Source organism: Caloenas nicobarica, chromosome 4, assembly GCF_036013445.1.
Source record: "Caloenas nicobarica isolate bCalNic1 chromosome 4, bCalNic1.hap1, whole genome shotgun sequence".
Classification (NCBI taxonomy): Eukaryota; Metazoa; Chordata; class Aves; order Columbiformes; family Columbidae; genus Caloenas; species Caloenas nicobarica.
In genome coordinates this window covers 23805933-23833160 of record NC_088248.1, presented here as the reverse complement: position 1 = coordinate 23833160, position 27228 = coordinate 23805933, and the positions used below count along the sequence as shown (strand labels likewise).

Genomic DNA, 27228 nt, shown 5'->3' with positions numbered 1-27228 from the left:
TTGGTTCCTCACAAGCTCTATAGCTCATCAGTTGCAAATAAATGATGCTTGCGTTAAGGTCAGGATTCACTGGAGAGGACTTCAACCTCAGGTTAAAATTGGGCATTACAAAAATAAATAACTAGTGATGATGCGCTCCAGTTATTTAAGTGTACTTAATATTATTGGCACTAGTGGTATATCTTCTTACTAATTAACATATGTTATCAAGATTAACATTATCAGTATACAGATACATTCTGAAAGGAATTGGCATGCCAAAGGCATTAGGTTTATCTGAGTTGTTAAAGATATGTTCCTTGTCGGCAGCCTGTTAAGTACGTTTGTATTTGCACTGAATTGCACGGTTAATTTGTATGATGTCAACAGTCTGTGTTTAGAAATAAAAAAGGCACAGCTAAAGCAGAAAGGAACCAAGCCCTGTTTTTCTAATTGTTACAATTTACAAGTGTTAATCTTAAAACTTTGGATTTTCTTGTGAAGATGTAACCCAGATATTACTGCTAAGTCAGAAAACACACTTCCTTCTTCCCATTAGGTCTGGCTTGCTTAGCACTTTAGTGGGAGAAAAGTCTGTTACTCAAAGATGGGAAGTAAGTATGAAAATTTTGGGCTTTTTTTTTTTATTAAATTCCACATTTTGTAGTGATACATAATTAATCAGTGCACGTAAGCTGCGTTCTCTGTTTCAAACAGGTGGAATATACTACTGTCAAAAGTGTATCTCAGTGTTTTAGTTTGTAATATTAATATTTCATTATATCATCATCAAATAGGAAATGGTTTTACTGTTGAAAATGCAAGGGGAGGGACTATAGTAAAAGTAGAGTAAGCATTGTAGTACTGAAGTAAGTTTCATAAGTTTGGGGAGAGCTAAACACCTTGACAGTCTGACAGCGCAGGCGTTCAATTGTTGTAAAGTGAACACTTCACAGTGCTGTTATCTGCTTCCCTTAAGAGAGGAGAAATCAGTAACTTCCAGTACCTGATGCACTTGAACACTCTGGCGGGCAGATCCTATAACGATCTCATGCAGTACCCTGTCTTTCCCTGGATCCTTGCAGACTACGATTCAGAGGTAAATCAAATATCTTGTCAGCCTAATAGTAATCTTCTATGTTTTGCAAATGTTATATCTGGCTCATACTGCCTCGGTAAAACCAGGTTTTATCTTTATTGCCAGTTGTTCCATTTAACCTGTTTTGTAACATTCTTCCCACTTATCAGTGGGTAGGATATTAGAGATTCTTGGCTGTTCCATGTGGGCAGGTCATTGCCTGTGCTGATTTTACAGATTTTGTTAGACTGTGCACAGGTGAGGGCCAGGATGTGTAGCTACTTCCAAGGCAGTTGCCTCTCCTCTATGTTGCAGCAGGTCCTGTAAGTCTTTGCATTAGCTTTCTACTGAATATCCTGAAGGATGTTTCACCCACAGAGAAAGCGTGCTTCTCCAGAAGACTCTGCTAGAGGCCACTATGAAATCTGTCCCTGCAGTGAAGAATTTGCCCTTGAAAAAGATGAAGCATCCTATTAATGCTTTTGTGGGCAGCCATCCCTACCAGCTGGATCGTAACACAAAATATTGTTAGGGTGCATGCCAAGTATTCAAGATCAGAATTAGGGTAAATTGGGGAACAGGATGAAGTGAGCAGGGTGGAAATTATCCAGAGACCAGATGTGACTTAAAATAAAAAAAACCACTGACTCTCTTAGATCAGATTTGAAGAACTGGTTTAAGCGTATTCAACATTGCACCTGCTGTGTGCATAGAAAACAAAGATGACAGCCTTAGGAGGTATGTGGTGTTAAATATGGTAATCAGCAGCATTCAGAGGGTTTATTTTGGTCTTTTCATGGGGGTTTTCTGTTTGTTTTTGTTGTTGTTGTTTATTTGTTTTAAATAAAACTGGGTGTCTATCTTATTTTTAAAGGAACTGGATCTTACAAATCCCAAGACATTCAGAAACCTGGCCAAGCCCATGGGAGCTCAAACAGAAGACAGGTTAGCCCAGTACAAGAAGCGATACAAAGATTGGGAGGATCCTAATGGTAAGTAATGATACATCCTGCGAGAAGAGCTGAGGGACGTGTGCCTGTCACATAGTGGAAGTCAGTCATACATTTTTGTAACGCAAGTCAAGAGGTGTTGATGTGGATATGCAGAACTCTACCATGGTCTTTAGTGACTCTCCAACAAATACTAAAATGGAGCAAAGGCGCATTGTTTTTCTTGTTGCGTTGGTTTGTTTTAAATACAAATGACAGCATTTGTGTATATGTAAAAATAAAGACACAACAGTTGCACATTCAGAACACTTCAATGTTGTCTAAAGGCTGGAGTAGACAGGCACATAAAGCATACAACCAGCTCTCTCTGACTAATACAGTTTGAGTGCTGCTGCAAGAAAATAAGTTGTACAAAGGAGTGGGAATACTTCTGCATTAGCAGTGTGCTAGCTTTTTCATCTTTTAATGTAAGGTTTTTTTCCTAAGGAAACAGCATTTTCTTAGCTAAAACAAAAAAAACCCACCAAAACCAACAAAAATTGTGCACTAATAAGTTCTTAAATTTGGAACGCTTCAGAGTGAGGTGCAATTAAGGTATGTATTCTCGATTTTAGAGCTACCTCATATATTGAAAATAAAACTTGGGTGTTTGGCAAGGTAGCTATTATATGAAAGGTTTCTTGTTGTGTGCTTTTATTGAAAAAACAAGCCTGTTTAACTACGGCAGTGCTGTTCTGTATCAAAAAGCAGCAGGTGGCAAAGACATTCATTTCTAGAAATGAATCAGTGTATTCTAGGTGTATTTATGCAGAATTTTTGCCAGAAGATTAGGAAAATAAAAGCTGCACAAAAATCTGTAGCCAACAATTCTGAGATGCATTTCTGCCCAAGCCTTTGGTTCCACAGTAACCAGTAAGACTAGAAGTCTTTGCTGGGCAGAAACCTGTTGAATTAGGGCTACTGGACTGCAGACAAAGCTCAAGGGGTAACGATGACAAAACATAAAGCTCTCTGATTCATGAGAATGAAAATTATAAATTCCAATTTTTAATGCTTCCAAGGTCGTGTACTATTGATTCTGTTACCTACTGCTTTATTTGTTCTATGTTTATGATTTTTAATTTTCTGCAGGGGAAACTCCAGCTTACCACTATGGGACCCACTATTCATCAGCCATGATAGTGGCTTCCTATCTTGTCCGGATGGAGCCTTTTACTCAAATTTTCTTACGATTACAGGTAAGAAGTACACCAACTCACTTTGTGCTTCTTTCCTGCTGTGCATTTGAGACCTAAGTGAAAAATGCAATCAGTCAGCTTTGTTCTCATCAAATATGGTAGCAGAAATATTTTTAGCAGAGTGATTATTACCTGGGAGGCTTTTGATGTTTCTTTGTAAAAGATGCAATAGAATTAACTTTTTTTTTCTCGTAATTTCAACATTTCTCTAAATGTATGCAGAACAAAATATCATCAGACAAAAAAACTCTGGTTTTCTTGTGAAAAAATATACTGCGTTCATCATGCTTTATTTGTCTGTTGTTGAGAGGATCGTATGTCAGTTGTTTAGTTCTGTGCTGGAGATGTTGAAAGATTGTTATTTTAAACGAATACGTCTATCCAAAGAGCCAGTTTAGTCCTGAGTGTTAAAATAAATGTTTGCAGAGCCTAGAATTGTTTGTCAGTTTTGACAGGTAACACAGTTTGTAACATTACCTATAAAATATTTTCCTAGACAGAAGCCATCAGGCAAAAACATTTGTTTTCTTTGCTATAGTGTTTCTCTGGGAGAGACTAAACTTTGAAATAGGACTGGATGACTCCCTTCTTAAAATTCTGTATATCTGTATCTCAGTGCTTTGTATTTACTATTATCGTGCACCAAAAAGTAATGTGGCTGTTTAAACCCGCAGTGTTAGAGGAAGAAACATGCTACGTTCTGTAGTGTCTTTATTAGGCAGGGAGTGTTTGGGGTTGCTTTCTTGCCAAAATGTGCTGTGCTGAGAGATATTCTGATGCCGCGATGCGTCTTGCTGTGTCCCGCAGGGCGGTCACTTCGACCTGGCTGACCGAATGTTTCACAGCGTGCGGGAGGCCTGGTATTCCGCCTCAAAGCACAACATGGCAGATGTGAAGGAGCTCATCCCAGAGTTCTTCTACCTCCCCGAGTTCCTCCTCAATTCCAACAACTTTGACCTAGGTATGCAGAAAGAGCTTGGTAGCGTTGCTCTATCTCATAATAAGGGCAGAAAAAAGGTCTGTTTAACTTCAGGAGAAAATGATATGTCAGAATGTGCAAGTCGTCTGTTACTGAAAGCACAAGCAGAACTACTTTTGGTATTTCCTTATATTACCTGTTTATTCAATATTAGATTTCGAAGTCCGAATGATTCAGAACTCGTTGTTTCATCTGGAAGAGTGTAGCAGGAATTCTTACTTCCTCTGTGATACCTCAGTTTTATTTTTTTAAGATTTATTAGACTTAAGATATTTTCTCAAGCAGTGAGTGTTCATTTTAAGTGGCTAATGAAAAGTTTGTTCTGAGGATTGCAAAACAAGACACTGAAGTACCCCAAAAGGATTTTTGTTTGGGGTGGTGCGTTTTGGTTGGGTTTTGTTTTTTTACCAGTTTGAAACACACAGAACATCATCTCTTACTTGAAGTTTCTCTTGTTTGCATTTTTCTCCATGTAGTTTGCTGCTCCATGATGGTGTTCACCCTCTTTTTTTGCATATTTTTGTTAAGCTTTTCGAAATTTGTTTCACAGTCTTCACTTCTGGAACTTCCTCTTATAGCATTTTTAAAGGTTTTGTTGAAATGTCATAGCTTTTGTGAGAGTCATTATTCAATGGGAGTCAAATTTCACACCTACTGGCCATAGGACATAATAGCTACTTATGTATGTTGCCTTAACAGTGGCTTTAAGCTCTTATTTTGTGAGCTGTGTGTTGTGCATCTTAATAGCAACAAATAAAGATTAAGCAAGTTGCAGGATTTAACAGCCTCAAATCCTTTACTCAAAATGCTTTGTAAGAGATTGGAAGCACAACCTTACAAAAACAAAACAAAACACCCCGCAAAACCTCTCCCAGGTTTATTTCACACAGAAGGGTATGGCTGTTACCAGAAAAATACTGGAGTCTTGTCCACTTACCTCCATAGATGATAATTTTGGACTGTGACCATCAAAGTCCTAAAAGTTCTTCATAGAGCATTTGGAACAACAGGAGCAAAAGTTTTGTTCGGAACAACTGTCAAACATTGTGTGATACTTCTGATTGTGTCAGTTCCTCGCTCTCCCGTTCCCCTTCCCCCTAGATAAAAAGAGAGGAAAAGCTTCGAAGTAACGCTTCTGTTGGAGCAATGTGCTTGGAGCTTGTGCACCCTGTAAACTTGGAAATTTGTTGGTGTTCCTCTGAGCTAATAGGAACTCTGGAATTGTTCTTGGCAACAAATGACAAAACAAGAACATAGCTGGGAAGTCTTAACAAGTACATTTTTAGTAATCGCAACATGCTGCTGTTTAATGTTCAGGGTGTGAAGGGGGCTGTCTGAGACCCAGATGAATGTATGTGGCCAGACCATACCCAGGGAAATCACCCATGTCCTTGGGTGTGAAGCTAGTGAGATATGAGAAATTTGTATGTAGCCTGTACTCCTGTGGTGTGTAGGCATTCTTATGGGTAAAACAACCATTCGATACAGAATGTTTGTATTGTGAAGAAAATAAATCCTGGGATGAAATACTGTTCCACTAAGGCTTCTCAGTATAGTTTAGTGCTACACTGTCTCGCACAGGGATTTATTTTCTTCAAAATATACTCAGTTGACATGCCATTACTATAATATGTACACACTTAAACAGATGCCAAATACAGGAAATTATGTCCTCTCTTAAATCGGGGGTAGCACGTTTATTCCAGTTTTCCTCACAGAATAAAGAAGAATTTGAAAAGATATAAGGGAATGAAGCTTCCTGCGCTGATTCCTCTGGCTGCAGAAGGGAGATCTGCTGCTGTCACAGTTCTGGTAGCAGGGCTGGCTGCATTGGTGTGAGCCGAACCTACAGAACAAGATTCTGTTCATGCAGTGATGGCAAAAGTGTCTTTTGCTGGTTGTTTTCATTTGCAAAAGTGTCTTTTACTGGCTGCTGTTTTCATTAACTTTCACGTACCACAGTGAGTCTTTCCTGTGAGGGGGAGAGAAAAAGCAGAAATTTACTTAAGTAGAAATATTAAGACAAAAAATTATGTTCCAAGAGCACTTGAGAGGGAAACATAAAGGTTTTTACTTCAGACTGTACATTGCGAAGTTGTGAAAAGACTGAGGAGTAGTGATGTAATCAACACCCCCTAGCTAGAAGGGTCGTGTTTGTTTTGAAGAGCACATGCTGAAACAGTATTGTCATCTTCAAAATTCTTAGCAAGGAATGTTTGAATTCTTCCTTCTGTGAGCAATCTCACATAAACAACTGAGGCAGAATTTTTCGTGTTTGACTGCTTGACATTTAAAAATGTCACAGTATTTTAAAGAAAAGACTGAAACGGCTTGTTTTATAAAGGAAATCTATTATAATTTGATATTTTATGCTTTTATTATTTTTTTCTCACTGTTGCAGTGTGGTTTCAGTGCTTCTCCTATTTTTTTTTTTTTTTTCAGGTTGCAAACAAAATGGCACTAAACTCGGCGACGTAATACTCCCCCCATGGGCAAAAGGAGATCCTCGTGAATTTATCAGAGTTCATCGGGAGGTAATCTGCCTTTTAAAAATGGTAGTAGAAAGTGTCAGTTGGGACTTTCCACTACGTATTAGTCTAAGCTGGATTCATGCAGTCACAGCCACTAAGCCAGTCCATGAGTTCTGCGTTGATGGCTAATTGTTGCAAAGGTTTGCAGAACTGGTGTTTCCTCCCTTTCGTTTTTAGCTAGGGAGTACATTGAGGCAAGGCTTTCTTCAGTGAAAAGCTTTATCACAACATATGTCAAAATATATTCTGCGTTTTTCTTTGCGGCAAGTGTAGTAGACTTGACTGATGACTGATATGGTTTGTTTTAATGCATGCCCTTTGAATTTCAGGCTCTGGAATGCGACTTTGTGAGTGCACATCTGCATGAATGGATTGACTTGATCTTTGGCTATAAACAGCAAGGTCCTGCTGCAGTAGAAGCTGTAAATGTCTTTCACCATCTCTTCTATGAGGGACAAGTGGACATATATAACATCAATGATCCATTAAAAGAGACAGCTACCATAGGATTCATTAATAACTTTGGACAGATACCAAAGCAGGTATACCATTCGTAGGATTCTTATTTGCCAGATGACACTCCGGTTGAAACATATTAATATAGAATGGGAAAGTGTTTTAGGAGTGAAACTTCCTGGGAGCGTTTTTCCATAAATATTCTTCCAGTGATGTGAAATCAGTTACATTTCCGTCATAAAAGCAACAAAAATCAACTTTGGGCTTTGCTTGTGAGATTAGAAATGTCTTTTTATCGCCTTTTGCACCCTTAAAATGAAGGTGAGATGCCTTGTGGTTCAACTTAAAAAATCAGCATCAAAAAAATATGGTCCTGCCACAAAGTGTAGCACTTCAAGTCAGAGAGGAGCAGTGAAAGTACAACTTAAGTAATGCCTATTGTTTAGGTATTTTAAGTTACTCTGTAATAAAATAATTTCTGTAATAACTTACATTTCATTTTTCTACACCAGTCTCTTGGTGTTCTGCAGGGCTTAGCTGCTTCTTTCATTTGAAGAATCTGTTTAAAAAAACCTCAAAAACTAAATTAAGAAGGTTGACTCTTACAGGACAGCTATAGTTAAGGAGCTTTTAACTTATAGACACATCTTTGCTGCAGCTTTACAGTTTGAGTTGTCTTTAAGAGATTACATTAAATTATTAAATGTACTATTAAGTCTAAAGTTTTACTTTCTTAGTTTTTAGGGGTTGAGGATTTGATTTTTTTTTTTTTTAATTACGCATTTCTTTAGAGTTTTCTTTGCTGTCCAGTGAAACTTTTAAACGTTATCGGTGAATTTTTCCAAACCTAGATCTGGTGGAAACCACAGATACATTCAGCAATTCCGTGGGAACCCAACCCTTGTGTCGGGACCTCTAGACTGCAGCAGGACAGAATATGTCAGGACAGCCACAGGATATGTCCTGTGGGGGCCCATTAACAGCTGTCTGTCTCATTGCTTGGAAGGAAGACTAAAAACTGCTTGCCTTTCCTCTGTGGCTGTTTTTCTCCTTTTCCTACATTCCTTTCTCTTGATAATCTAGATTGTACGTAGCAGCTGTGGGGTTTTCTCCTCTTAAGTAATGATCAGTCCCCTGGTAGTGATGATAATCAGATGTGGGCCCAGCTAAAGCCAGATAAAGGCTGGGGGTGAGAGCAGGGCAGTGGAAGAGCATCACAGCTGAGTCCAAAGGGCTGCCTGAACCTTCCAACACCTGTTAGGTACAAACCTATGATGAGACCTGCCAGAGGCTGTGTGATGCTTTTCTAGAGGAAATAGGCAGACTACAATAAACTTTGGAAAATCAGAACTCCTTCATTAAGTCATTTTTGGTGGTGATGAGTACTTTGGAGCACATTTTTATGTAACTGTAGAGTTTTGCTATGATCCTCTGTGACTTCCTAGGGGAGATCTAGGGCAGGCTATCTCAGTGTCGCAGCTGCTGTGCACTTTTTCACTCCTTTGCTGCATGGAGATACAGCACGAAGACCACATCGCCTTTACCCCATCTGTTCCACCAGTAATGCCCCTGGTATTTCTGTTTCCATTAAAAAGTTGTGCTGTAAAATCTTCCAGAGCTGGTGCTGTGTTTGGAATCATAGAATCACAGAATGTCCTGAGTTGAGAGGGACCCACAAGGATCATCGAGTCCAGCTCCTGTCCCTGCATATGACAACCCCACAGTTCACACCATGTGTCCGAGGGCATTGTCCAGTCTCTTCTTGAACACTGTCAGGCTTGGGGCCATGACGCCTCCCTGGGGAGCCTGTTCCAGTGCTCCATCACCCTCTGGGTGAAGAACCTTTTCCTAATGTCCAACCTAAACCTCCCCTGGCACGTCTTCCTGCCGTTCCCTCAGGTTCTGTCATCAGTTGCTAAAGAGTTTGGTGCCTGCCTTTCTTCCTCCCCTTGTGGGGAAGCTATAGACCATGATGAGGTCTCCCCTCAGTCTCCTCTTCTCCAGGCTGAACTAACCAAGGGCTCTTGCAGATGCCAAAGCCTGGGAACGCAGAGCAGAATGAATAAGCAAGAGAGACAGTCACTCAGAGGAGAAAGGCAGTGTTTTTTCTTGCTGGAGCTGGTGTTTTTTGAGATCAGTTGCCCATGTGAGTGCTTTGTGATGTGCCTTCTCTCTCCATCTTCTCATAGCCCAGCCAGATGAGGCATGCTGTAGTTCAGGGAGAGCTGTGGCGCATAGGCCTGTCGTTGTCTTTTGTACCCAGAGTGTAGATGCGAGCAGTAGTAATGTGTGTGCATGCTCATAGCTCAGCTACCTCAGGCTTATGCATGTTCCCTTTACAAACAGATAACACATCTCAAAGGGCTATAAGGAAGATAACTTTCAGCCTTGGAATTTCAGTTCTCCTTTCAGTGCCATAAGAGCCTCTCTGCCAAAGAGTAATTGAAATCTTACGAAACATCACTCAATGTTTATATTTGTCATTTACATATTATAATATATAGCATCTACCATCCAAATTGCTTATAATGAATGTATCATGTGATAAACCTTAGTGTGTGTCATTGATGATCACAGCTTATTAAAAGCGATGATTGGCTGGTTTAACACTGCCTGAGATATCAGGAATGGTCAGTGAAACAGTAAAAGGGAAATTAAATCACTCGTAATGAAAAGACAGGCAGAAAATAATCAGATGCTAAGATGCGTTTCTTGTCCATGACTGTCATGTGCAGCCCAATTACGCACCACTCGTGCTGTTACTCTCTTTTTTGGTAGCCTGGCCACCTCCAAGTGTGTGAGCTGCTGTTTGTGGGTTACAGTCTGTTTCAAAGCCAAAAATTAGCTTTTGGTTTGTCTTAGGTTAGAATTTAATATCAACTTTGGGATTTTTGCTTGCTTTACCTCAAGTGCTTTTGCAGCTGGAGGTGGCTTTAAAGATACGTTGCATGTTACATCCTTGTTGGATTTCATATTGTTTTTTGAAGTCTTATTGAAATGGTTGCCAGAAGTTATTAGTGAACACTGAGAACAGTTAAGTTATGTTTGCTGACATGCAGAATTTTTAGAAGGTGAATTGGACATACTGATGATCTTTTTAAAGCTTGTGCACTTGTAAACCTGTAATTTTTTGATGATAATTAATTTATTGATGAATTTCAGCTCTTTAAAAAACCACACCCACCGAAGCGTGTCAGAAGCCGACTGAATGGAGAGGCTGTGGGAACCTCTGTGCCCCCTGGTTCCACAGGTGACAAGATTTTTTTCCATCATTTGGACAATCTACGGCCATCCCTTGCCCCAGTGAAAGGTAAACTGTAAAACCACGGTAATCATTCCTGTTTCTTTGCCAGAGCATTCAGAGTTTCAGCAAGATCGTATCTTTGCATGTTTTGTTTACTTCTGGTGTTCTTAATGCCTGTACTTTTGTGAGAAAGACAAATATAAAATATCCTAATGCTGTAAGATTATGTTCTTAGTTACCTTAAAGCACACTTGGGAAATACCAAACCTGTGCTGGCCTAGTATTACATTTTTAAAAAGGAGGATAAAATTAGGCCCAAGCACCTCTTTAATTTAACAAATTGTCTGAAGCAAGTTTCAGAAGTGTCTGAACAATATTCAGGGTACTTCACTTCTGGGTCTGTGATGACCTCAATTTTTGTGATTTGTGTAGCAGAAAGATTCTCTATCACAGTGCCAAGAAATACTTAGAAATGTTGGCAGGAAAGGTGGTATTGGCAGGAAAGGTGGTGTTGGCAGCCACACTCAAACAAAAAAAAAAAAAGTATTTTTTGAGTTCATATCTGACATTGGGCTGAACAAAAGTTAATTGTCTGTGAGGCAGGTAGATGATACATAGTGATTTATTTCCTAGTTGATTAAACGGATCTGTGTCTGCCTGCTGTACAGAAAGAAGGGTGTAGTATTACACAAGACATAGCAGGGCTACGATCTAAGACAGAAAATTTGAAATACTGGCAAACCTTTGGGAAAAGCACATAGGACACCACAGGCTGTAGTCAGGAATGAAGCCTGTGGGAATGTGTGGCCAAGATGTTGGAATCAGTACCGAAAACTTATTTTTATTTATTCAAAAAATGGTACGATCACTTTTAACGACAAGCATCTTGTCTGGAGGACACCTTGTGCAGCGTCACAGGTGGGATCAGAGCTGTCTGTGACCCTCAGGGTGTTCTTGTCACTATTTGTGCTTAGTCCTGCATTTCTTAGGGAGTGTAGCAGAAGTTGCCATCATCACAGTTTAAACAAAGATTTGTATAACATAGCCAATACAGAAATCCTGCTTTTGCAGAGCTTCAGGTATTTCAAGGGATCAGATAGTATTTGTCTATGCTGGCAATAAAACATCACCCCATCTTCTTTCCTAGAGCTCAAGGAGCCTGTGGGACAGATCGTGTGTACTGATAAAGGCATTCTGGCAGTCGAACAGAATAAGGTTCTCATCCCACCTACATGGAATAAAACTTTTGCTTGGGGCTACGCAGACCTCAGCTGTAGACTGGGTACCTACGAGTCAGACAAGGTTCGTAATCTGAAGTTTGTTCCAGTGCTGAATGTACCAAAAGCATTAGTACACAATAGTGAAAAAATCTAGCAATGGAAATCTGTTTCACATGTGAATTAAATAATCTTTGCTTGTATTGCATATGTTTTATTGCTCCCTATCTGGTGGTCTTCATCAGAAGGCTGGCAGGATGGCATAAACCCATTAATAATTTTTTTACCAGGTCTGCAAAGCATAAATGAATTAAATCTCTGCACCTAAAGCTCATCTCTCATGTTCTCTCGGGAGGTATCCTATGGCAGAGGCTGGAATTGCTTCTGTTTGAGGAAAAAGTACATAAGGGATAGCAGCAGAAATATCTTAGTTACTTAATGGTCCAGCGTCCACAGTAGCACTCAGGTTTTTATTTTTCTCCTGCCAAACACTAATCCTGCAAGTAATTCTTCTTTGTTCTCTTTATTTTTAGGCAGTAATTGTTTACGAATGTTTGTCAGAATGGGGTCAGATACTGTGTGCCATTTGTCCCAACCCAAAACTAGTTATCACTGGAGGAACAAGCACAGCGGTGTGTGTGTGGGAAATGGGCCTCTCCAAAGAAAAAGCTAAAGCGCTCACACTGAAACAGGTAAAATGCAGTAAAGATGCCTTTTATGTAAATTATGTTCCAAGATCAGAGGAGGTATGAAAGGGCTATTTGCTTAATTAATAAGTTTTGAAACCTTGAGTCCAGCAGACGTTTTTGGAGAACTGAGTAGTCAAGCTACTGATCTACTTTGAGAGTAGGCAAAATGCATCTTTAAAATTGCATAATTTTTAAGGATAGTTGATCACCAGGAGCTTTTTGGAGAGATGGGAGATTTCGTAGCGATGTTTACAGATGTGTTTTGTGAAATCATCTGCTTTATTGTTCTGTGTAAAATACCCCCATCTGAAAACTGTCGGGGGTGGGTGAAAGAGGCTGTCTTAAAAGTTCATTTTCCTTTTTCCATTTTTTAAATTACTTTTTTCTTTTAAAATTGATATATATAAATCACACGACTGCACAAAACTTTGCTCTTTCTGGCAGTGATGTTTGTGGAGCGGAGTATACTTTTTCAGGATCACCTTACATTGTTTTTCCATTGTTAATTCAAAACACCAAGTTTTAATTTAACAAATGAGCACAAAACAAAAACAAAAAAATAAAATCCAACGACCTCAGAATATTCTGGAAAGGTGCGTCATTGTTATAGGTAATTATGTTGTAAGTGTTACTGTTCCTGTTAACATCTTAATAACAGGACTTTTTAAGCTTCAACTCAAACTTAAGAGAATAAATTCAGAGAATTATTCAATAACTTCCCTTTTGCGGTCTCCAACAACTATCCAAAGCTGTTTTTCCAAAGTGTTTTATTTAACAACAGTGCAAGGTAAAACACTGTATCTTGAATTTCAGGGTTAGCATATTGAAGGCCATTTACTGTACTTTAGTCAATGATTCATAACTGAGTAAGATGTAGTAATCTGACTATATTCCAGACTCCTGTTCCAATGGTTAGGTTAAGCCCAAAATGTAAAAGCAGGGTCTAATAAAAAGAGGTGTTCGTAAATTTCTCCTTCTTCCAATTAACTTTGCATTTTTGGTTACAACTCTTTCTTGTCTCTTATAGCATTTCTCAAACCTCAACAGAAGTTGATATAGGAGCTATTTTATATGTACAAAATATTTCTGTTTTCAGAATGTAATTTCAGGTGCAGTCTGGAACATATATGGACTGTAAATAGGCTACTGACGCAGGTGGAGGGTGCAGAATGTCCTGGAAATTTGTTTATTTGGTTTTGGGGGTTTTGTTTGGTTTTAGTTTATTGGGTTTTTTTCGGTAGAAGGCTATATATATCATAGACCCTTGAAATGTGTTTTTTTGAGAGTTTTCAATTATGTAAATAGTTGTCAACTGAATACTTTAAGTCAGTTGCATCTTCTGATATAGGACAGTCATGCTTACATTATCTGAATCTTTTCAGGTAAGCAGGTTTAATGTAGTGATTTTTGTACTCTCTCCTGATTGCAGCTTTTTCTGGCTTTCGTTTTGCAGGCATTACTGGGTCATACTGACACTGTGACATGCTTGACAGCATCGCTTGCTTATCACATAATTGTGAGTGGATCACGGGATCGCACCTGCATCATCTGGGATTTGAATAAACTCTCTTTTCTAACACAGCTTCGAGGTCACAGGGCTCCAGTTTCAGCACTGTGTATAAATGAATTAACGGTAAGAACCAAATACCCTTCACCAGTGTGCTGTGGGAACAGTAGCAAGAGTCAGAAATTGTTAAACTGAAGGAAAACAAACTAGGCTCTTCTGATGGTTTGGCAAAACTTGTACAATTCATCTAAAAACTAATTAGCTGGTTAAGGAATAATTTGCATATTTTGTCCAGAGATGCACGTAGGTCTATTCCATCCAGAGGAGCTTGGGCTCAGAAGGGCTTATTAAAGGTGCTGGCAGCAGTGTAGCTAGTGCGGCATTCAAAGTGGGCCGTCAAGCCTGCCACAGGAGCTGGGAGAAGATTTTGATGTGTGACCTTGGGTGACTTCTATCCTCCTACACTTAATTTAAAGGGAGCAGAAGATACCTTGGATGAAAAACTGTAGTGACAATTTTAGCAGAAACAGACAAATCCTAAGAGCTTGTCTCCCTGGTGGTCCTGTAAGTCACGGGTTGCCATTTATCCAGCTCGCATGCCCGTCAAAGCATTTTGTCTGAGTTGAAACTTTGTGTAATTGATCCATCAGGGCTGGATGGACCATGTTGCAACAGAAGCAGATATAGTGGTTGAAACCAAGATAAAGCAGAGCTGTAACGCAAGGAGCGGGTAGCAAGAGGCACGGTTTATTAGCCGTCAGTAGTCTGGTGGTTGTAGTGTTGCCAGTGTTTTAGATTGCAGCTCCTGTTTCCTCTGTGTACCAGTTTGGACAATCTCTTGCTCTCTTCCTGAAAAGGAAGCATGTGAAATTTAAGGTGGTACATGTTTGTGAAAAAGAGTCAACATGAGCACAGTCTTTGAAAACTGAGAAGAAAAAGTACTGAAAAAACACTGTTGGTTTGTTATGCTGTGAAAAGTAGAGGAATTGGTCTACTCATTGTATGCCCTAAATACAACAAATAGGTTACTACAAAGTCTGGTTTTCTATAGACAATTTTTAAAAAATGCATATCATCCTAAAGAATTGTTTGGTTGGCCAAGCTCAGCTTGAATAGAACTTCCTGAAAAGTGCCAGCTTTAGTGCTGAACTTGGCTTATGAATGAACCCCCCTTACATTTTTGCTGAAGAAAACCCGAGGCTTGTATTGAAATATGGAGATGTTATTTGTCTTTGCAGGGGGATATTGTATCATGTGCTGGCACTTACATCCATGTGTGGAGCATCAATGGCAGCCCTACCGCAAGTGTGAACACTTTCACTGGCCGGAGCCAGCAAATCATGTGTTGCTTTGTGTCAGAGATGAATGAGTGGGATACCCAGAACGTCATAGTAACGGGACATTCTGACGGAGTTGTCCGGGTAAGTACAAGGAAGTGCTACTCGGAAAAAACAAGTTTACATTGTAGTAGCAGCAGTTAAACAAGTCATTATCTATCAAACACAGTGTCCTGCCTGGTACTAAAAGCAGTCCTGCTACACTTGGGTGTTCCACCTGAACGATTAGTCCTGCAGGAAGGAGTCCAGGTTGGGCAGATGCCGCAGACTGCTTTTGGTGCTGGAGCCAACTGTGCCATTTCTGCACCAGGTCGTGAGCTGTACTCTGTCCACAAGTTAAACAGACACTGAAGATTCATGGAAAACTCTCTCAGTGAGCTGACATTCCTGTGCAGCTTTTCACTTTCCTTTCTCCTTTTCGATGCCCCCATTGTGATGTGGTAACTAGCAATAGCAGCATACGTTTCCCTTCCTGCTCTATTTTAGTCCCTTTTTGGTCACCAGCTTTTATGCCTGGAGACTGTAGATTTCGTTCACCGGTTTTGTTCTACACACCTTGACACGATTCATTTTGCTGCCTAGGCAGAAAAGAGGAGCTTAGTGGCATCTCTGGTCACTACAAGTCTAACCTCATTTTCAGTACTTTGCTGGGTGCAGTCCTGGGTCTGCCTGAACCAGAGTCTGCTGGTCAGATTGCTATGTGGAGTGGATTTTTTTTTCATTTCAACAGCTAAGTTGTTAAATAACATTGCAAGACTTGTTCACCTGTGATTCAGGCATGAACACAGATGTCCTCTAACAGTGTCTAGCCCCCGAAAACAGGGGTTAGAATGGAAATGTGACCTGCTTCTCATGCTACCAGTGCAGATGTACAGTTCTGATAAGTTATTTTAACTCTAGAAGTAGCTCAGAAGAAAGCTTAAGAGTTCAGTATGTGCCAGTTTGCTTATGCCTTGTTCCTCCAGTTCTGGCGGATGGAGTTTCTGCAAGTACCAGAAACACCAGCTCCAGAGCCTATGGAGATGCTGGAAATGCAAGAGGATTGTCAGGAAGCACAAATAGGTATGTCTCCTCAAAAGTGCTTTGTATTTGCCTTTTATCTGATCTTCGCTATACATAGGTAAAATCCTATACAGTGCAAGATGGATGACGGGGATTTTGTCTCAAAATACAAGAGACATCCAATAGCCATAATAAATAGAGCGTCTGAGTGCTTTGTTTGCCACCGTGCTTATGATAGTTTCATACTGCTATGAGTAAGAAAAAATCGTGCCTGTCATAGCTCCTTTTGTGTGAAGATTGAATTTTTCTGTGGTGGTGGTTTCTGCTATTGGTGAATCAAATGGATGCTACCATTGTCCAAAGCTAAATATTTTTTTATTTTGAAATGGAATTATAGCATAACAGCAGAGTTTAAAAATCTACTGATGGAACAGCATGCTGTTTCGACAAGCAGTGCTGGCCACATCATTTTCCCCTGTCAGAAGAATGTGGCCCATGCCTGATGGGTGTTTCTTTTAGCCATCTCATTTTCCTCTCGCCTTCTTCATATTGAACATATGATCTGGACTTGGATCTGGCTGGCATGGTACTCATTAGTAATTACTATATAAAAACAGCTCATTTTTTTCAGTGTCACTAGGAACAGAAATATCTTCAGGGGTTGCTTTTTTATATTAACAGAACCTGTTATTAACAAATCTGCATCATGTTTCTCAGCCAGTGTTTCAGCATCACTGCCTGCTTACTTGTGCAAGTTTTTCTACAAGGCAGCAAGATTTGGTTTTGCTAACTTGAGCATTTTTTGAAATTTTATTCATTGTGTCTATCACAGTCTACCTAAGACAGACTATTGTAGCTAAGGAGTGCTGTTTTCTGACAGACCAGTGCAAAAAAAAAGAAGAGCAGCGTGATTCCTGCTGGTATTTAAAATGGCAGGAGCTGAATCTCTGCAAAGGCTTTGAGACGCCTGCATGCAGGTTTCCCTCTGGTCATGCTTTAGTGGTACCAGTTGGGTTGTAGGTACCACAGCAGCAGAATGGGGGAAAAAAAACTCAGGCTATAAGCAGTCCTGCTCACAACGTCCTCTCTCCTGTTGTGTGAATCCAGGGCAGGAAGCCCACGAAGAGGACAGCAGCGACTCTGAGGCAGATGATCCATGCGTAGGCCAGGACACGAAACTGCAGGAGAGCCAGAGTCAACCAAGCAGCACCAGCCATAGGCCGAGGTCATCATCAAACAGAGCGGCGGCAGCATGGTCGGCAGACAGCGGCTCTGATGACTCCAGGCGTTGGTCAGACCAGCTCAGCTTGGATGAGAAAGATGGCTTCATCTTTGTGAATTATTCTGAGGGGCAAGCCAAAATGCATCCCCACGCTCAGGTTAACCATCCGCACCCCAGCTATGCTGAAGCACGGCACTACAGCAAGCTTAAACCAGGTAAAAGACATCAGGCACACTTCCCCTGTCGGTTAAATGTGCTCTCAGCACTGACCCATAAGGCAGTCTGTCTTTGCAGCCTTGAGCAAGATTGGCTGGTAAATTCCAAAATGGTCAGTGAGGAGAAAAATTTGTGTGCGAAGGTTGCATATTGTTCAAGATTTCCCTGAGAAGCTGTGATCGGTTTACCCTGGCTGGTAGCTAAGCCGCTTGCTTGCCACAAACACCACAACCCCCTGTAGTGGGACGGTGGAAAGAATAGGAAGGGCAAAAGCAAGGGAACTCCTGAGTCAAGATAAGGATAGAACAGAAGGAAAGAGGGAGACAAAACAACACAAGTGATGCAAAGGCGATCACTCGGCACCTCTTGCAAGCAGACTGATGACCAGCCAGTCTCTGAGCAGATGGCTGCCTTCTCCAAAACCCTGCCTACTCTGTGTTATTGCTGAGCAAGATGTTATACAGTGTGGAATATCTCTTTTGGTCAGTTTGAGTCAGCTGTCCAGCTCTTTTTCAAAACAAAATTTAAAAAAAAAAAAAAAAAAAAAGCTGTCACAGTCCCATCAGGCTTTGGTACAGGGTTTCCTTGTGTTTGTCACCTTCATTGTCTGCAACTCCTAGCTGGGAGGCTCTTTATTTTATATCCTCTCCTTTCTTACATGTATTGGGGAATAATCGAAAATGTGTTTTCCCCTGAGTGAAATGTGAGTTATAGAGAGTTATCTCTGGAGGGAGATAAGGATTTTTTTCTGTCTACCAAGTCACACATACAGATACATTGGGGGAGGACGGCACAAAAATGAGAACAAATAAATTTGCTTTTTTTCCTTCACTGACTTCCTGCTTATTTCTAGGATACAGATGGGAGCGTCAGTTGGTGTTTAGAAGCAAACTAACTATGCACACAGCGTTTGATCGCAAAGACAACGCACATCCAGCAGAAATCACCGCACTTGGCATCTCTAAGTGAGTAGCTTGCAAGCGATTGCTTAAAATATTTTTTTCAATGTTGTCAGTGGGATGCAGTACAAACCAGCCATTGTTCTTTGCATACATAATGCTGTTCAGAGCAGCCTTGTTCGAGGGCTGAGATAAAAAAATAGTAAAATAAGTAGACTTATTCAGCTGCCTTGTGTTTATGTATAGTGTTGTTACAGCTCCATTTCTTAGTCAGACCAGGCTAATTTGTGCATTGCTTACTATGCCAGTAGTTTAACATCACGACATATTCTGACATGTAAAATTGGTCATCAATATCTGCACATTAGTGTGCCAGAGCTGTTGCAGGAATGCTTTGTTCTTTTTTTCTTGCAGAGATCACAGCAGAATTCTTATCGGGGATGGCCGAGGCAGAGTGTTCAGCTGGTCCGTAAGCGATCAGCCTGGCCGATCTGCAGCCGATCACTGGGTGAAGGACGAGGGGGGAGACAGCTGCTCAGGCTGCGCAGTCCGGTTTTCGCTCACTGAGAGGCGTCATCATTGCAGAAACTGCGGACAGCTCTTCTGCCAGAAGTAAGTCTGCAACATTCTCCTTTGGGCTCTTTCCTATACCAAATTTTAGGCTAGATAAAGCTGTTGCATGCCACAGAACTCAGCTAAAAGGCTGACGTTTTCCACTCCCTTACCAAAACAGAACAGATGAAGAAAAAACACCAGTGCTCTCAAAATTTCCAGGGAGGAATTAGAAAAGACAGACCAGCCCCTGTATAAATCCAGTTAACAAGACAGGTATCAGCAGTGAATGAAACATGCTTGCAGTTTTGAAACCTCCCCATCGCCCATCTGGGAAAACAAAGTCTTGAATTCTAGACAAACAAATTTAGCAAAGAAAAAAAAAATCAAAACCAACAAACCACAACTTCTGCAAGTAGTTGTTCTTGTCAGTCTACAAGCAACCTGGTCAAAATGTAAACTGTGTGCAGGACTATAAGGGTGCTGATTTAGAAGCCAGTAGCATGCAGCCTCAGACAGGAACATGTATGACACAGAGGATGTACGTGAGCTCCCCCTCAGGAATTGAGGTGAGAGTCTCTTCTCTGGTCTGCTGCGTCAGAGACGGTATTTCTAGTTTTATCTCTGTAGCTATACTTTGAGTCTAAATTGGCGATGACAGCTCTTTTTAAGCTACCTCTCATGCAGTCATTGCATTGATTCTGTGGTGATCATACAAGTTAAATTCTGCTTCTGCCAGACTGCATGGCTCTGTCGAGGTAAGTTTGGAAATTTTCCAGGATTGGAAGTCATGATGATAATGGCCGTGTTGGGAGAGGACCAGTATTCACAGCAATGTTTGTTTTTCCTCCACAGGTGCAGTCGGTTTCAGTCCGAAATCAAGCGTCTGAAGATTTCGTCACCGGTCAGAGTCTGCCAGAACTGCTTCTACAACCTGCAGCATGAGCGGGGTTCAGAGGAGGGGCCCAGGAATTGATGTGGTTCCTGGCAAACGGAGACCCCGTCCAGCCCCGCCATCACTCCAAGAACTAGTGAGAGTATTGTGCAGTGATTGGAAGGGATTGGAGTATTGTCTGTTTACACTTAAGTTTATACTGAGTTTTAAGCACTAAAAGTAAAAAGGGATCATTGACTTGATTTGTGTTGACGGAAGGTAAATGAGACTAACGGCATAATTAAGTGAAGAGCAAGGCCCAGGAAGATATGATTGATAACAACAAATCCAATAGATTGAACTGTCAACACCTAAACCTATGTTGACTTGGCTATAGAGAAAATCCTCACTTATCCTAAAGACCAGTTCTTGTCTTGTTTTTGTAGAGCTAGTCATCTTTATTGGGGGGAGGGGGAGGGGAAGGCTTTTTAGAAGATAGTTGTAAATCTGCCTTCTTCGCAAGCAACTGTGTATATTGTAAATAGGTATAATGGCCTTTTTATCTCAATATGAACTTAACTGCCTGTTACATGGGACTTCAGATTAACCACTATACTTTGTGTGGCATCTTTATCTCATCTATCAATTTAAATACGAATGTTTAAAAAAAAAAAAAAAAACACCACACAAAAAAACAGAAAACTCAAAGGCATTATGCGTATTTCTGTTAAAAATCCAATCTATGCATGTTTGTTCTTTCAGTTGCCCACAGTATCTTAATTTATGTAAGGCTATTCATAGAATTACAAGGATTTTTTTCAAAAGAAAACATTTTTGAGAATAGGACTTGGAGTATTTTATTCTAGCTGTAAGATAACCAGGAACTAAATTGTATGCTTGTGTTGTATTTTATACCAAACTATTTACCACCTCAGTGTTGTTCATATTTAATAAGGCCTCTTTTATACATATATCAGAGCTGCAGTTTTGTTAATTACTTAATGTTCCTTAGCAGCTGATTCATGCAGTGCAAGAACCAGCTTTTACCTTGTTTAGTCAATAGCAATTGGCTTGCATATAGGTACAGAATGAATTCCTTGTGCATAAAATTTAACTGCTGTTGTCCTGTAGCTTGTTTGCAAAAAAACTTTTGGAACAACGTAGGAATTGCTCTAGAACAGGGTGATTTTAGTCATGTCAGAAAGGCTTCAGCACCTGACATCAACATGAGGACAGCAGTGGATTTCCATTATGACTTTTAAGTTCCAGTATGAATTTAATTGCAGTATTTTTTTACTACTCTGTCATTTATTTTGCACTACATGTGGGATGAAATAGAGCCACTGATATCTACTGGGATTGGAACACATACATTGGAACAGGCCCATGGACTTAATTTTCTGAATGAGGTCTTGCCAGTGGGTTTTTGGTTAGCGGGGGGGAGAGGGGCGGGCTGGTGTTTGGTTTTGGTTTTTAACCTATGTGTAAATATTTTGTAAATGGCTGACAAACTGATCTAGATCTAGGCATATTCACAATGATTCTTTTAAATAGTGGTGAGGATACAACACAAACCAAGAGGAGACAGGCGGCCCCACTTTTGCTCTGCTAATACTTCCCTGAGTGTCCCTTGGAACGACTTGGGCAGACTCTGGCCCTGGAACAGCAAATGGTTAAAAGGGGCACGGTTGTTGGAATTGTGCCATCGAAAATGCCAGACCCTCTTTGGTGGTGTGAGCTCCTTCCAGAGGGTCCTTGGCACTGCAGGAGGCACATCCGTCTTCTCTTGATTTGAGCTTCTAGCAGTGAATAATTTGTTAATCCTGACCACCTACTATTTACCCTGATATCACATGTTTATGCACTGAAGGTTAAATATGTATTTTGATAAATGTTTGTTTATTATGTATGTGCTGGTCTGTAAAATGAGATGAATTCCTGTTTCAGTATGTATACTAGGTCCCCAAATGAGCAGAAGGGCTTCTCTTAGAGCCCTCGCACACCGTTGAGTAAATGCAGGTTCGTTGAGATTAGCTGACCCAAATAGATCCCTTTGGATCCAAAGAGTGATGATCAGGTAGCCACGCTCATGGCTACTCTGACAGATGTCCCAAATAACTAAGAAGAGGTCCTCAATAAGCATGCGTGGAGCGCTGGAATTTCTGTGTTCAAGCTGTTCTCTCTAATGTTGCCTTGACCCTTCCCAAAATGATGCAAAACCAGCACAGTTCAGAAGACAGGCTAGTGGCCTTAACATTTTTGGTTTGAAGAAAAGGCTATTTTAACAACTCTCAAATGCCTTTGAGTCCCCAGAGTTTTATTCCCCTTGCCTCCAGATTTCAAACCAAAACCAAATTTAAGGAAGTCTTCTTTTCCATGGACTGGAACTTGTACAGCCACATAATTAAACCGTAATAAAAACCAGGTTTATAACAGTAACACTGCTATAATCTGAACACTGAAGCAAACGTTTGGCACATAGTACTAATGCGGGGTCGTGAAGACAGTGGGCTGCCGGTGAAGAGGTAGCTGACTCTGTTCAGCTACGAAGCATATCGTATGGGTGTAGTTCTATGCTTTCAATGTTTGGCAGCATACTAAAAAATTCAAGGTCGTTGTTCCTTCCAAATTCTGTAGTGCAGAGGTTAGTCCAAATTTACATTTTGCAAACCAGTCACCACAGCCCTCAGACTTAATTCTTCAGTTGCGCTGCTCCAAAAACCACGTTCTTGCTTGCAGGAGGTGGAGGGAAAAAAACCCACCTGCTCATGTTTCCTCTGGCAGCTGGTGCTGTGGGCAACTGTTTTGTTCACTTGGGAGTGTTTGCCTTTTTTTTTTTTTTTTTTTTTTTTAAATTTCGTTCAAGCTTCTAATGCAAATACCTGCTTTGTTTTCCATGTAAAAATCTGTTGAGCAAAATATATTCATGTACACTAACATTAATAGACTGTATTCTCTGCAAGTACCTCACATGTCTTCTCCTGCCTTGTTCTTTGTAGTATACTTATTCATGTACTCCTAACATTCGTATGTAGTGTGCAACTGTAATGTCATGCTTATGAGAGTTGGTTGGCTGCCCCCAGCTGACATTCATCAGTTCAATAGCAAAACACTTTAGATAAGTTATTTTGCACTTTCTTATGTATAAAATTGGTAGAAACTTATATTTGCTTTGTATCATTTAAAGACTCCTTTTGTTTCAGTAAATGAACTGTGTATAAAATATTTATGCAGTTAAAACTGTTTTTAGAAAGTATTTTTAATTTCAGCAAGTTTGGTTACTTGTTGCATGACTATTAACACAGCTGACTTTTTGTGTCAGTACAATGTATATTTTTTTGTCCTGTTATTAACTTGTAAGCCCTAGTTAAATGCCCATTTATTTGTACAGCATCAGGAGTAAATTGAAGATAACTGGCTAAGACTGGAGTGTGGAATTTTGTACTATATTGCAGAATCCAATATCTGTTTTTTGGTGGTTACGTAAAAGGCCTGACGATTTACTATCTAGTGTGCAATCTGTGATATCTGAATGTTCATTGTATATTTGTCTCCAATGCAAAAAGGTAGAGTAACACAATTACAACAATACATGATTAAATGCAATAGTTCAGGTACTGAAGTATTTTTTTCATTTCAAATAAATACCTGCTATTTACCACCAAAAAGCTGTTTTGCATTTGTTGGAAAGATGCAACATTTGCAGCTGAATAAACGTTTTTAACATGGGAGTCGTGACTAATGAGTAACATGTTTCTATATTGTTAAGAGGAGTAAATTTCTGTTACCTGTTATGGTTCTGCTTCCTGAACATGAGTACAGTCCTCCACGATGATGCAGCGTGAAATCACTTGTCTTTGTTTATTCTTTTTTCCTTTAGAAGTGTCATGGTAGAGTTTGATGCCAGCAGAATTTGACAGTGTGTAGAAGAATAGGCTGTGCCAATATAGAGAAAGCAGACAGAAAAGAATGATTTAAGTCATGCTCGGTAAGGACAGTGGAAGAGGAGGAAGTATCAAAATCCAATTTAAATAATCTTCCCCAAGGAGAGAATGACTGCTAGAGCAGAACTTGACCTTATCTGGTGAGAAACAGCCTCAGATCCCCAAATGTTGAAATATTTTACTAATTCTTCAATCCATTTTTATACCCTTTTCTAAGCTGGTAATGGTAAAGAATGTAGGGGTTTGTGTTGGCAGTTAATTACCTGCTAACACTGGCAGCTAACAGTTTATCTCTTAACTAAAAACCAGGTTGGACCTATCACGTTCCTTGGCTGATGAGCACCAGAATTGACATCGCATTGTTGGTATTTGACAGTAAGTTATTTCTCTGGTTGTAGAAGAAAAGGAACTTCTACCAATGAACTTTACTGTCTGTGCTTTCTGTGTTTAACTCCTTCCATGAACTCTTTGGGGTTTTTAGCTATATTTAAGTGTACTCTCAAGCAGTAGTTATCAATACAAGCGATTTTCATGGCCTTTCTAAGCTGTGTCTTGGTTATACAGTATTTATAATGTCCACTTTTCATAGGTTCAAGTATTTCTCACTCAAGGATTTCCATATTTTATATCTTTCCATACAGCAGAAAAAAATGTTGTCTTTAACCGTTACGGGGGAATTAGTGTACTCTCAGCCTACCTGCAGACACTTGGCAGCTGCAGCCTGGCATGTTGTTCTGCCATCATGGAGCAGGCCACGAATGAACTTCATCGAAGCACAGTAGAACCCTGCAGACCGTGGGGTCTCAGGTCTGGCCTTGCTGCCCACTCTTTGTGGGGAGAGGTGTCCTCCTAACAGTAGCTCCAGGCTGCCTGTACAGCTGGATTGTTCAGTATTTCAACCTCTAGTTTCCTTCTGGCAAAAAAATGAGTTAGTCACCTTCTTTGATCTGTGCCATGTGAAGTTAGCTAACTTGTGCTTAACTAGGTGCAGCATTTTGAATGATGCAAAGAACTCGGGATTAGTGTCATGTCCTGCCTACAGAGTGCACTGGTCTGCACCACTCGTAGAGCCTGATGAATGGCATCGCTCCGCTTTGGGAAGGTGAGCCAGCCTCAGGTGGTTTTGTGGCTCTCATGTGCCCTCACCACCCCCAATGTCCACATGCTCCTCTCCACCTCTGCCAGCCTGTGGTTTACTCCAAAAACTCCCTTCCATGGGTCTCTGAGAAGCCCCTCTTGGTGAAACAAACAAACAAACAAATTAATTGCCCTTGGAGTTTTCTGAGCGGGCTGTGGAGCCAGGGGCTGGATGTCTGTCACCATTTATTGCAGGGTGACAAAAAACCGTGGCAGATGCTCTCTGTTAACCCCCCCGCCCTGCCCACTAAGGAAAGGTAATAGAAGGGAAAAGCGAGAGCCTTTCAGGGCAGCTCTGATGTCAGTGTTGGAGCTGTAAAATCCCCAACAGGCATCACAGCAGGCAGCTCTGGAGTGAAAGGAGGCAGTGGGTGAGTGATGCAAGTGTGTCACTCTGGCTGCACCAGAGCTCTCCCTGTACAGAATCACCTCTTGGGGCCAGGTATTGAATTTAGCAGCTAAAACAGAAGGTCTGTAGCTGTGTGGTTTTGGGAAGGGGAGAAATCATTGCTGTCTACAACTACCTGAAAGAAGGTTGGAGCGTGGAGGGTGTTGGTCTCTTCTCCCAAGTAGTAAGTGACAGGACAAGAAGAAATGGCCTTAAGTTGCTCCAGGGGGAGTTTAGATTGGATATTAGGAAAAAATTCTTCATGGAAAGGCCTGTCGGGCATTGGAACAGGCTGCCCAGGGCAGTGGTGGAGTCACCATCCCTGGAGATGTTTAAAAGGTGTTTAGATTAGGTTCTTAGGGACATGGTTTAGTGCTAGAGTTAGGTTATAGTTGGACTCGATGATCCTGAGGGTATCTTCCAACTGAAACGATTCTATGATTCTGTCATTCTATAAAAGATGCACCATTTCGTTCTGTGAGTGTCCCAGAGTTCAGTTGGTCATTAATACAGCAAATTGGACACAAGTTTATGGGACCAAATTGTCTTTTATCATGGTTGTGATGACTTTGACAGTTCAGAAAGGTGAGGTCTGGATGCTTTCTAGGCTCAGAAGTGTTTTCTGCTGTATACCATTGTAAAAAAATGCACATGTATTTTTGAAGAATTATTGGCAGTGGAACACCTCTGTCTTGGTGTTAGGACAGTGGTGGCTCACTGGTGAGGTTAGTGTGTGGAGAGGAGGACATGGTAGGAACAGGAGCAGGACTGATGTGTTGAGAGCCAAATCCTGCCCTGTTTTCGTGGGGGAGTTGGGTGGCATTGCACTGATGAGCATAAGTGCAATCGTGACCTTTGAAGGTCCCTTCCAACCTAAACTATTCTATTCCTGCTCAGGAGCCCACCGCTGAGGCCCTCTGTGCCATGGAGCAGACAGGCCAACGGGAGATGCAACCTAGTTTTTCCAAGTGTGAACCTCTAGGAAAAGCTGTGACATCATTATTCCATGGAGGGGAATGACCAAAAAAAATTTAATGACCACGTTAAATAGATAAAGGGTAAAACCAGGCTGCTGAGAGCCAGTGATAGCTCAAATCCAGCCAGTTTTCCTGATGCTAAGCCTTCAGTTTTCCCAGCAGCACCCTCCCCGGTGGCAGGGACTGCTCCCTTCCCCACTTTTGGTGCCACTCCAGCCTGCAGCCCCTGCTCTGCTGGGCAGAACTGCAGGGATGTTAAAGCACTGCAGTGCTGAGCAAAAGCACAGGTGACCTCTGGGCAAGAGGGTTACAAATGTAAATACTGATGTATGGTTTACGTGTGTGTGTGCATGCAGAGTGAGGCTCCTGCCCAACAGCAGTGAGGAAAACCCTGTGTAATGGGCTACAACACCCACCGTGTCCAGTAAACTCACCCCATCATTACGATATGCTTACCACCATGTGGTACGTGCATGTCTCTAAGAGCTGCTGAGCTCCGAACTGAGCTGAGTGCATCAGCAACAAAGGATAACAGGAAAGGACTCGCTTTAGTCCTAAAAAGAAGGGCTGGGGCTTAGCTGCAGGAAACTACTAGGACCTCCTTCAAGTCAAGGCTGCTCCTTTCAAGGCATAGTGAGTAGAAGTAGGTTTGAGTTTAGCCGTAAAAGCGTAGTCATTAAAAACAGTGATCTCGGGGTTACTTCTGTGGATGAGTTAAAACCCTCAGCTGTTATTTTGTCCTTATCGTTTCTAGGATAACTGAAAAGTCTTGAATCCATGCAGAAGCTAGGATATATTCTTTTATTGAGGAG

At 40.9% G+C, this 27228-nt stretch overlaps 1 protein-coding gene across 5 annotated transcripts in view; it reads left to right on the top strand.

Annotated features, from left to right (window-relative positions):
• The window catches only part of WDFY3 (WD repeat and FYVE domain containing 3), a 173097-nt gene extending 149396 nt beyond the window's left edge, over positions 1-23701 (top strand). For all 5 annotated transcript variants that reach the window (XM_065634847.1, XM_065634846.1, XM_065634845.1 and 2 more), the window contains 17 exons: positions 539-593; positions 959-1078; positions 1932-2049; positions 3139-3245; positions 4053-4206; positions 6667-6758; positions 7085-7297; positions 10374-10521; positions 11603-11757; positions 12206-12364; positions 13815-13994; positions 15107-15289; positions 16171-16267; positions 17315-17644; positions 18499-18610; positions 18959-19156; positions 19952-23701. In XM_065634847.1, coding sequence (XP_065490919.1) covers positions 539-593; positions 959-1078; positions 1932-2049; positions 3139-3245; positions 4053-4206; positions 6667-6758; positions 7085-7297; positions 10374-10521; positions 11603-11757; positions 12206-12364; positions 13815-13994; positions 15107-15289; positions 16171-16267; positions 17315-17644; positions 18499-18610; positions 18959-19156; positions 19952-20072 — 2542 coding nt within the window. In that variant the 3' untranslated portion in view covers positions 20073-23701. The remainder of the gene's footprint in view (positions 1-538; positions 594-958; positions 1079-1931; positions 2050-3138; positions 3246-4052; positions 4207-6666; positions 6759-7084; positions 7298-10373; positions 10522-11602; positions 11758-12205; positions 12365-13814; positions 13995-15106; positions 15290-16170; positions 16268-17314; positions 17645-18498; positions 18611-18958; positions 19157-19951) is intronic.
• The last annotated feature ends 3527 nt before the right edge of the window (positions 23702-27228 follow it).